General features: G+C 45.5%; 1 protein-coding gene across 2 annotated transcripts in view; it reads right to left on the reverse strand.

The window, feature by feature from the left end:
- Positions 1-12,022, reverse strand: part of CHCHD3 (coiled-coil-helix-coiled-coil-helix domain containing 3) — a 476,827-nt gene that overhangs the window by 340,862 nt on the left and 123,943 nt on the right. For both annotated transcript variants that reach the window (XM_060246014.1, XM_060246013.1), the window contains exon 4: positions 1,346-1,490. In XM_060246014.1, the coding sequence (XP_060101997.1) occupies positions 1,346-1,490 (145 nt within the window). The remainder of the gene's footprint in view (positions 1-1,345; positions 1,491-12,022) is intronic.

Genomic DNA, 12,022 nt, shown 5'->3' on the forward strand with positions numbered 1-12,022 from the left:
GAGTGGGCGTCAACATGGCAGATGAAGTTCAATGTGGCCAAGTGCAAAGTAATGAACATTGGGGCCAAGAATCCCAGCTACAAATACAAGTTGATGGGGTGTGAACTGGCAGAGACTGACCAAGAGAGAGATCTTGGGGTCGTGGTAGATAACTCACTGAAACTATCAAGATAGTGTGCGATTGTAATAAAAAAGGCCAACACTATGCTGGGAATTATTAGGCAGGGAAATGAAAACAAATCAGCCAGTATCATAATGCTCCTGTATAAATTGATGGTGCGTTCTCATTTGGAATACTGTGTGCAATTCTGGTCACCGCACCTCAAAAAAGATATTATAGCATTGGAAAAAGTGCAGAAAAGGGCAACTAGAATGATTAAAGGGTTGGAACACTTTCCCTATGAAGAAAGGTTAAAACGCTTGGGGCTCTTTAACTTGGAGAAATGTCGACTGCGGGGTGACATGATAGAGGTTTACAAGATAATGCATGAGATGGAGAAAGCAGAGAAAGAAGTACTTTTCTTCCTTTCTCACAATACAAGAACTCGTGGGCATTCGATGAAATTGCTGAGCAGTCAGGTTAAAACGGATAGAAGGAAGTACTTCTTCACCCAAAGGGTGATTAACATGTTGAATTCACTGCCACAGGAGGTGGTGGCGGCTACAAGCATAGCCAGCTTCAAGATGGGGTTAGATAAAAATGTGGAGCAGAGGTCCATCTGTGGCTATTAGCCACAGTGTGCATATATGTGTGTGTGCGCGCGTGTGTGTGTGTGTATGTGTATATATATATAAAAAAAAATTTTGGCCACTGTGTGACACAGAGTGTTGGACTTGATGGGCCATTGGCCTGATCCAACATGGCTTCTCTTATGTTCTTATGAGACACAGAGTGTTGGACTTGATGGGCCATTGGCCTGATCCAACATGGCCTCTCTTATGTTCTAAATACCAGTTCCGCCCCCTGCCCAAAAAAGCATAATTATGCACATCTCTCAAATCTCCCTACAAAACAGGAGAAAACGCAAGTGGCACATGATATCATTTCTCCATCTTCACACAAACTCACAACTGAGGACGAAGAACCAGGAAGATGCAATCCCTTTGATCCTGCAAGCATACCACTAATTGCACACTTAGGATGTTGCCAAGGTGCACACCAAGACAGAGCCTCAACTACTGTGGGCCATAACCATAAAGGGGGGGGCACTCTTCTAAAGTACCCTCCCCTCACAGCAAGAACAATGGCTTCCACCTTTCATCTCCAGTGGACGCTCACCCTCCTGCGGATCAACATTGTCTCCTCACAGTTTTACAGGTTTTGAAAACCCTCCGTGGCACTTACCAACATTTGTGCTTTCAGGCGTTCCTCTTCGCTTGCGGCTCTCTCTCTGAAAAGGGCTCTGCCCAAATGCTCATTCGAGGCAGCCCGTTCTCGCTCGAGGACTTTACTAATTTCATCCCGTGCGTGTCTTTCATCTTGTTTTAATCTGCAGGGGAGGGAGAAGAGACACAGAGCTGAACTATACATTCAAGATGTACACCAGAGTTGGGCCACATCAGCTGTACCAGAACCACGTGGAATGTTTGTAAAGGTAAAGGAGGTAAAGGTAGTCCCCGGTGCAATCACCAGTCATTTCCGACTCTGGGGTGACATCGCATCACGATGTTTTCACGGCAGAGTTTTTATGGGGTGGTTTGCCATTGCCTTCCCCAGTCATCTACATCAGGGGTGGCCAATGGCTGGGGCTGATGGGAGTTGTAGGCAAAAAAACATCTGGAGAGCTACTGTTGGCCACCCCGATCTACATCTATGTTTGTACGAGACCCATATGACATTTATCACAGTTGGGCCAATGCACTGGGGTGTGGGGTATGGGGTGGGATTGGTGCCCTATAGGTAATGCCATAAAGCACCCAACACTCTACGAGAGAGACCTAATTACCGCCTTAGATGCCTTTCCAAAGTATGAATGCCAGATTTTATTATATGCATAAACCCTGGAGTCTCTCACAACGAATGCGATTTCAACTTATCAGTGCTGTGCTCAGATATAAAATGATCATGACTATAAAAACCCTATATCTCAGAGAGATTAAATACATTATTAAAACACTTTCAATTGCACACCGAAAATAAGCTGGGTATCCTCATCCAAGGCTGTTCTCGTTAGAAGTAAATCCATTTATCTTCCACTGCCTATCGGCTGTCGCTGAAATATTTAACTCTTACTTCTTCCCTGGTCGCTGTCAGGAATTGGACCAAACCCACCTGGGTACAGGAAGGGATCCAAAGCCTTGTGCACAGACTTAACACATCAAGTAAGGCACAAAAGGTGCAAGACCAAGAAAAACAGGAGTCAAACAAGCCAGGAATATAATTATTTTACGATTCATTTATTTAAAAGAGTTACTAGTTGCCTTCCTACCCTGCAGAACTCAAGGTGGTTTAGAATGTAAATAAAGCAACAATTATAAAATAAAGAAAGAAAGAAACAAAAGAAAACACAATTTAAAATCTCATTTAGGACTTCCAATAAATAAAAACTAAAATCAATCCCAAAAAAGGTAAAGGTAGTCCCCTGTGCAAGCACCAGTCGTTTCCGACTCTGGGGTGACGTCACATCACGATGTTTTCATAGCAGACTTTTTTATGGGGTGGTTTGCCCTTGCCTACCCCAGTCATCTACACTTTCCCCCCAGCAAGTTGGGTACTCCTTTTACCGACCTCAGAAGGATGAAAGGCTGAGTCAACCTTGAGCTGGCTACCTGAACCTAGCTTCCACCAGGATCGAACTCAGAGTGTGAGGAGAGAGCTCGGACTGCAGTACTGCAGCTTAACCACTCTAAAACGGGGCTCCAAAATTAGTCAAAAGCAGTCCTAAGTAAAACTGTCTGTCATAAGAACATAAGAGAAGCCATGTTGGATCAGGCCAATGGCCCATCCAGTCCAACACTCTGTGTCACATAAGAACAGAAGAGAAGCCATGTTGGATCAGGCCAATGGCCCATCCAGTCCAACACTCTGTGTCACATAAGAACATAAGAGAAGCCATGTTGGATCAGGCCAATGGCCCATCCAGTCCAACACTCTGTGTCACATAAGAACAGAAGAGAAGCCATGTTGGATCAGGCCAATGGCCCATCCAGTCCAACACCCTGTGTCACATAAGAACAGAAGAGAAGCCATGTTGGATCAGGCCAATGGCCCATCCAGTCCAACACTCTGTGTCACATAAGAACATAAGAGAAGCCCTGTTGGATCAGGCCAATGGGCCATCCAGTCCAACACTCTGTGTCACATAAGAACATAAGAGAAGTCCTGTTGGATCAGGCCAATGGCCCATCCAGTCCAACACTCTGTGTCACATAAGAACATAAGAGAAGCCATGTTGGATCAGGCCAATGGCCCATCCAGTCCAACACTCTGTGTCACATAAGAACATAAGAGAAGCCATGTTGGATCAGGCCAATGGCCCATCCAGTCCAACACTCTGTGTCACACAGTGACCAAAAAAAATTATATATATATATATACACACACACACTGTGGCTAATAGCCACTGATGGACCTCTGCTCCATATTTTTATCCAATCCCCTCTTGAAGCTGGCTATGCTTGTAGCCGCCACTATCTTCTGTGGCAGTAAATTCCACATGTTAATCACCCTTTGGGTGAAGAAGGACTTCCTTTTATCCGTTTTAACCTGACTGCTCAGCAATGTCATCAAATGCCCACGTGTGCTTGTATAAATACGTTTTTGATTTTACAACCAGAAGGCAAGGGTGGCCAACGATAGCTCTCCGGATGTTTTTTGCCTACAGCTCCCATCAGCCCCAGCCGGCACGGCCAATGGCTGGGGCTGATGGGAGTTGTAGGCAAAAAAACATCTGGAGAGCGACCGTTGGCCACCTCTGCCATAAGGCACTGTTATTATGGTATTGTGACTGTGAATCCGCCCAGAAAAATCTACTAGGAAATGGGTCTTGCTCTTCCTCCCTGGTTGCTCCTGGGGATATCTTTTCAATGCTTCCCCAAGGGAGGGCAAACCCTGGACTCTGCCAATCCTCTCTCCTCAACCCAGTCTTGGGGAGTGACAGGCCCCTGGGCCAATGGATTAGTGAGCTCCCCTGGCTCTTCCCCCTGAACTTCTTTAAAGGGCTGTCTGCCCCATCCAACCTCCTCTAAGAAGGTCAATGCAACCTGCCGACTCTGGTCCCCCGACAGACTTCTCCTGGGTCTCAGTGCCAGAATCCCCACTGGTGGAAACTTGCCTGGGTTGCTTTCTGCTGCTGAACGTGACATTCAGAGCCGGATGGGCTGGCTGATTCTCGAGTAGACTCAGTCAAGGCTGTGCCCTGCTGCACCCTGCCAGACAACTGGCCCATCTTCCAGGCTTACTAGAGCAGCATGCTTTCAGTGGGGCTTCCAGTTCCCAGGGGTAAGTGGGGGGGGGGCATCAATTCTCAACACTGTCCTCAACTGTCTCCTAAAGAGGGAACCAGACACACTTCCTGGGGAGGTTGTCTATGGGGCTGATACCAAAAAGGGCGATCAGATGAGATTTCGAGATGGTGCGACAAGTCAGGAGGATCTCACCCTGTGATGTTAATTTTCAGCCAGGAACATATGGGGGGAGGAGGAGGAGATGATGTTGTTGTTGATGATGATGATGATGATAATGATGATGATGATGATGATGTTGTTGATGATGATATTTATCATGTTGATGTTGATGATGCTGTTGATGATGTTGTTGATGGTGATATTTATGATGATGGTGATGATGTTGATGATATAAAAGGAAGTCCTTCTTCACCCAAGGGTGATTGACATGTGGAATTCACTGCCACAGGAGGTGGTGGCAGTTACAAGCATAGACAGCTTCAAGGGGGGGGTTAGATAAAAATATGGAGCAGAGGTCCATCAGTGGCTATTAGTCACAGTGTGTGTGTGTGTGTGTGTGTGTGTGTGTGTATTATATATGTATATATATAAAATTTTGGCCACTATGTGACACAGATTGTTGGACTTGATGGGCCATTACCCTGATCCAACATGGATCTCTTATGTTCTTATGTCATATATTGTTGATGTTGTTGATGACGTTGTTGGATTTATACTTCACCCTTCACTCTGAGTCTCAGAGCGGCTCACAATCTCCTTTACCTTCCTCCCCCACAACAGACACCCTGTGAGGTAGATGAAGATGTTGGATTTATATCCCGCCCTCCACTCCGAAGAGTCTCAGAGCGGCTCACAATCTCCTTTACCTTCCTCCCCCACAACAGGCACCCTGTGAGGGGGGTGGGGCTGAGAGGGCTCTCCCAGCAGCTGCCCTTTCAAGGACAACCTCTGCCAGAGCTATGGCTCTCAAGGCTATTCCAGCAGCTGCAAGTGGAGGAGTGGGGGAATCCAATCCAGTTCTCCCAGATAAGAGTCTGCGCTCTTAAACACTACACCAAACTGGCTCTCATTCAATCATTCAGACACCCCAGTCCCAAGTCATGTGGGGCTTTACGAGTAGTTCACAGGCAGAATGTCCAGGATTGGGATCATTCAAAGGAAAGACATTCTTTATATAGGACCTCAGTGATTCTGGAAGCCAGAATGGGAGCCAAATTGATTGTTGATAAGGAATAGCTAAAAGTCAGAAGATTCTGTTGCTTATAATGTAAGTCAGGGGTGTCAAACATGCGACCTGGGGCCTGAATCAGGCCCTCGGAGGGCTCCTATCAGACCCCCAAGCAACTGACTGTCATCTGCTTCCTTCTCCCTCTCTCATTTCCTTCTGCATAACACCTTGTTCTGCCAGGTTTGCTCAATTACACAGGAGCTACAGAGCAAAAACTCCATTTTCTCCATCGGCTGAGGCTCCTCCCTTGGGGAGGAAGGAGGGAAGAAGGAGCTTGCTTTGCCAGGCTCTCTCAATCACGCAGTAGAGCTACTGAGCCAAATCTCTCAGATCCAAGGAACTGGGCAAAAGTAGCTCTGGCTCTTTGCTTCCTCCCCCAGGAGACCAGGAGGGGGAGGATTCTCAGCCAATAGAAGGATCCCATAGGAGAACTACAAAGAAAGCACCTTTAGGACCAACAAGTGCTAATGTTTTAAGTTTTTAAAAGATCTTTAATTGTGATTGTCTGTGTCCTTTATAAAGTTTATATCTCTGCTACCTGGCCTGACACACATGGCCCCGCCCGACATGGTCTCATTTATGTCAGATCCGACACTCATAACAAATGAGTTTGCCACCACGGATGTAAGTTAAAAATGCTTCTTTGTTTCTATTGCGCTCTCCCACTTTGCAACATATCTATTTGCTTGTCTTCGCTTTATGCTTGGAGACCTTAGCGATATTCACCCTACTGCTATACCTCGTAAGAGGCAAACGTGCTCAGGTACGTCGTCCGTCACAGAGAACCGAATGTCAGTGAAGTCGACAGCTTCAAAAAGCCGTTCAAAACTAATGAAATCATTAAGAAAGTACCCGCAGTTTCAACCCCGCGCATTTCATACAGGGATTAAAATATGCATTAAATAATGTAGCTAATAAAATACACCTGCTTTATATGTGTTCTCATGCTGAGCACAAAGTCAACATCTAAAAGTTGGCCGCCGGTAATGGAATATCAAATACAGCTCTTCAAACAGGCTTTAGAAACGGCAACGGAGACAGGGTTTCAGAGTTTTTGCTGCTTCCGTGAGTTACCGAGGGACCTTCAGAGAACAAATCATCGTGTCTAGGGTCACTTTGTGAAAGGTAAACCCACCCCCCACCTTCCCATAATCGAGCTTTATACTCTTCCCCAAGGAAATGGGAAGAGGTTGGCAATGGGGAGGGGGGGGGCGTAGACAATAACAATTGGAATTGCCTTTGTGCTTCGCATACAGACCCTCCGGAATACGAACCGAAGGGGAGTTTTTATCAAGTATATTAAGCACCATCTTCAATTACTCAGGCAGAAAGCTAGATTATGCAGACATGGACCAAATTCCATTAAGAGAGATTTCCCAAGAACCTCCAAACGATCCCAACCAAATTGAATCTGTTGCACAATCGATGAGGCAGAAGAAGGGAAGGCCAAAGCACCTCGCGCTAATTTGAGGCCGGCAAAGAAGGAAAAAAAGATAATCCAATAGAGTAAACTTCCAGGGTTTAAAAAGAAGGGGGGAGGGGGACAGAAAAGAGCTTTGCTATTTTATCGATTTTGGGACAGTAACTGACTCGTGATCAAATCGCAGTAGGCAGCCGCGTTGGTCTGAAGCAATCGAACAAAGCAGTAGACAAGCGCACCTTTAAGACCAACTAAGTTTTATTCAGAATGGAAGCTTTCGGAGAGCCAGTGTGGTGTAGTGGTGAAGTGTGCGGACTCTTATCTGGGAGAACTGGGTTTGATTCCCCACTCCTCCACTTGCACCTGATGGAATGGCCTTGGGTCAGCCAGAGCTCTGGCAGAGGTTGTCCTTGAAAGGGCAGCTGCTGTGAGAGCCCTCTCCAGCCCCACCCACCTCACAGGGTGTCTGTTGTGGGGGAGGAAGGTCAAGGAGATTGTGAGCCGCTCTGAGACTCTTCGGAGTGGAGGGCGGGATATAAATCCAATATCTTCTTCTTCATCTTCTTCGTATGCTCTTTAGCAGACTTCATCAGACAAAATGGGAATGGTAAGCAGCAGTTCTTAATATAAGTGGGCAGTGAGCTGGCATGTCGAACCATGGGAATTTTAGCAGATCAACAGAACCATGATCAACAGAACCATGACTCATGATCAGCCATCTTGAGAATGCACGCATGAAATAATTTCAGCAATAAAGCACGATCCTAAAGCACAAACACACAGACCGATTTTGCACTCACCTTAACGCCGCACTCATGTTCGTCTTCTCAGCGCGGCTTCCTTCCGATTTCCGAATATCTGCCCCAGGGCTGCAGCAAGGATCAGCGTTTTTGCGCAGTGGTTTCTGTTTGCTGAGCGAAAACGCCTATCCTTGCTGCAGCCCCGGGGCAGATAGTGGGAAATGGGAAGAAAGCCGCCCCGAGAAGACAAACGTGAGAGCGGCGTAAGGTGAGTGTGAAATCAGTCACAGTTTGACACTCACGAGATAACTCTGAAATTACCCCAACCAATACAAACAGAAGGCTGTTAGATTTGATTGTCTGTGTACCCTTTCCAGAAACACCCCTACTAAACAGATCCTAGGGTCCCTGGATAAGTCAAGATGTCCAGATGCTATCAACCGCTGAGTTTCCATGAGGCTATGGGATGTTCACAATTTAATCTAACTGCTGAGGGAACAGAAACATCAAAAGAACATTCCGACACACACCAGCCTTCTAAAAGGAAGGTTGCAATTCATTTATGAGCATTTCAGAAGTCCCCCAATCATTGCGCTGATGATGAAAATACATACTTAAGAGTTCTAGAAGAGAGGCAAGCAAGAAACAAAATTTTATAGCACACTAGCTAACTTTCATGACACTAGTTCACCTTCATTACAAAAATCCAACGCATGGTTATAGGATGGGGGAGACTTGTCTTACCAGTAGTATGTGTGAAAAGGATCTAGGGGTCTTAGTGGATCATACGTTGAACATGAGTCAACAGTGTGATGCGGCTGCTAAAAAGGCAAATCAGTATAGGGGTAGTACATAAACACCTAGTGTTTTTTAATGAAACAAAGTCCTCAGGGCCAGATGAATTCCACCCAAGGGTTCTAAAAGAGCTTGTGGATGTAATTTCTGAGCCTCTGGCTATTATTTTTGAGAATTCTTAGACAACAGGCGAGGTGCAGGAAGATTGGAGGTGGGTGAATACGGTCCCCATCTTCAGGAAGGGGAAAAAAGAAGATCCGGGTAACTTCCAACCCATCAGCTTGACGTCTATACCTGGAAAAGTTTTAGAACAAATCTTAGAAACATTTAGAAAGAATGGATGTGATTACTAAGAGCCAGCATGGGTTTCTCAAGAACAAGTCATGTCAGACGAACCTGATCTCTTTTTTTGAGAAAGTGACTACCTTGCTGGATACGGGGAATGCTATACACATCGTTTATCTTTAAATTTATCCCTGTTAAAATTCATTTTATTAGTTTTAGCCCAGTTTTCCAGCCTGCGTGGAGGCTTAGCAGCCCTAACTCAGATATATCAACTAACCATGCTTAAGAAAAATCAACCGGGGTTGAGAATTACTGCTTGCAAAGTCTGATTCAGAGAGAGCAGGTTTGGCATAAGTGTGTGGACTCTTATCTGGAAAAACAGGGTTGGATTCCCCACTCCTCCACTTGCAGCTGCTGGAATGGCCTTGGGTCAGCCACAGCTCTTCCAGAGCTGTCCTTGAAAAGGCAGCTTCTGGGAGAGCTCTCTCAGCCCCACCCACCTCAAAGGGTGTCTACTGTGAAGGAGGAAGGTAAAGGAAATTGTGAGATCTGAGACTCTGATTCAGAGAGAAGGGCGGGATATAAATCTACGACCTTGCTTCTTCTTCTTTACATAAGCTATTGTAAGAAGCATGATTCTTCTAGCGAGATAAGTAGAGGGGAGGATCAGAGGAGGAACAGGAAATGACTCTCAAATTCATAACAGATAGAAAGTTCAATCCCTGTGCTTTTTATGTTCAAACAGGAGCCAGAAGATCAAAGCCACGCATAAGCAAATGAACCTCATTCAAGACCACATAATAGTGTCTTAGTAAGAAATCCATTTCTTTTTCTCATTCTGGATAAAACAAAGTCAAGCTAACTTTGACATCTTGAATCTTCTCTGAAGCTGGACACCTCCACCGCGGCGAGGGTGTGGGAGGTTTTTTTTTTACTCAAAGAGTCGAGCACAAATATCCCGAGCTCATTTAGATTCACCAGACTTTCAGCGCAAAGCAATACAACTCTGAATGAAAAGATGGCGCATTTGCATTCCGTAATTGACAAGGCTGGAAGGAGCTTAATGAAACAAACACAAGTCACGGCACCCTTACGACTGCAAACACTTGCCTGCATCAACTGACAGTAGTTTTCTCCGGAGGTTTTATTGGTGTTCAGCATGCGCCACAAGTGGAACACAAAGCGTGTGCACTCCAGCCAAATATCCAACCACGGATATTACTATCTTAAGACTAAAAAAAGAAACCTTACATTTACACGTAAGGCTACCCCGATGCACAAACCCTAATATTTTCTTTTAATAAACCCACAAAACTTCCGCATGCGTACACTGTGGCCAAGTGCAAAATAATGCACATTGGGGCCAAGAATCCCAGCTACAAATACAAGTTGATGGGGTGTGAACTGGCAGAGACTGACCAAGAGAGAGATCTTGGGGTCGTGGTAGAGAACTCACTGAAAATGTCAAGACAGTGTGCGATTGAAATAAAAAAGGTCAACGCCATGCTGGGAATTATTAGGAAGGGAATTGAAAGCAAATCAGCCAGTATCATAATGCCCCTGTATAAATCAATGGTGCGGTCTCATTTGGAATACTGTGTACAATTCTGGTAATCGCACCTCAAAGAGGATATTATAGCACTGGAAAAAGTCCAGAAAAGGGCAACTAGAATGATTAAAGGATTGGAACACTTTCCCTATGAAGAAAGGTTAAAACGCTTGGGGTTCTTTAGCTTGGAGAAACGTCGCCTGCGGGGTGACATGAAAGAGGTTTACAAGATTATGGGATGGAGAAAGTAGAGAAAGAAGTCCTTTTCTTCCTTTCTCACAATTCAAGAACTCGTGGGCATTCAATGAAATTGCTGAGCAGTCGAGTAAAAACAGATAAAAGGAAGTACTTCACCCAAAGGGTGATTAACATGTGGAATTCACTGCCATAGGAGGTGGTGGTGGCTACAAGCATAGCCAGCTTCAAGAGGGGGTTAGATAAAAATATGGAGCAGAGGTCCATCAGTGGCTGTTAGCTACAGTGTGTGTGTGTGTGTGTGTGTGTGTGTGTGTGTGTATGTATATATGTACATATATGTATGTACATATATGTATGTATATATAATTTTTTTGGCTACTGTGTGACACAGAGTGTTGGACTGGATGGGCCAGTGTCTTGATCCAACATGGCTTCTCTTCTGTTCTTATGTGACACAGAGTGTTGGACTGGGTGGGACACTGGCCTGATCCAACATGGCTTCTTTTATTTTCTTATGTGACACAGAGTGTAGGACTGGATGGGCCATTGGCCTGATCCAACATGGCTCCTCTTATGTTCTTATGTGACACAAAGTGTTGGACTGGATGGGCCATTGGCCTGATCAAATATGGCTTCTCTTATGTGACACAGAGAGTTGGACTGGATGGGCCACTGGCCTGATCCAATGTGGCTTCTCTTATGTTCTTATGTGACACAGAGTGTTGGACTGGATGGGCCATTGGCCTGATCCAACATGGCTCCTCTTATGTTCTTATATGACACAGAGTGTTGGACTAGATGGGCCATTGGCCTGACCCAACATGGCTCCTCTCATGTTCTTACATGACACAGAGTGTTGGACTGGATGGGCCATTGGCTTGATCCAACATGGCTCCTCTTATGTTCTTATGTGACACAGAGTGTTGGACTGGATGGGCCATTGGCCTGATGCAACATGACTTCTCTTATGTTCTTATGTGACACAGAGTGTTGGACTGGAGGGGCCATTGGCCTGATCCAACATGGCTCCTCTTATGTTCTTATGTGACACAGATTGTTGGACTGGATGGGCCACTGGTCTGATCCAACATGGCTTCTCTTACGTTCTTTTCCAGATATTAATGGTATGCATCAATTGCATTTGACCAACCTCACCTGGCCTGTGCATCAGGCGCATGCATCCAAGCATTAAAAGTTGACTTGAGAAGCATGCATTGCCCAGCTAAAGTGGATACAGGGAGTGGTGAGAGACGACCAGCGTTTTTTTCCTGGAACATCCTAGAACCAGAAGCTTGATATGTCTCCTAATTATTCCAAGCGCTGCTAGACAAGAATCAACGAGCATCCGATCCATATGAATTCACTGGCATTGTGAAGTGGTATGGATGCAGCTACTCAGC

The sequence above is a fragment of the Heteronotia binoei genome, chromosome 8 (genome assembly GCF_032191835.1).
Source record: "Heteronotia binoei isolate CCM8104 ecotype False Entrance Well chromosome 8, APGP_CSIRO_Hbin_v1, whole genome shotgun sequence".
In the NCBI taxonomy this organism is placed as follows: Eukaryota; Metazoa; Chordata; class Lepidosauria; order Squamata; family Gekkonidae; genus Heteronotia; species Heteronotia binoei.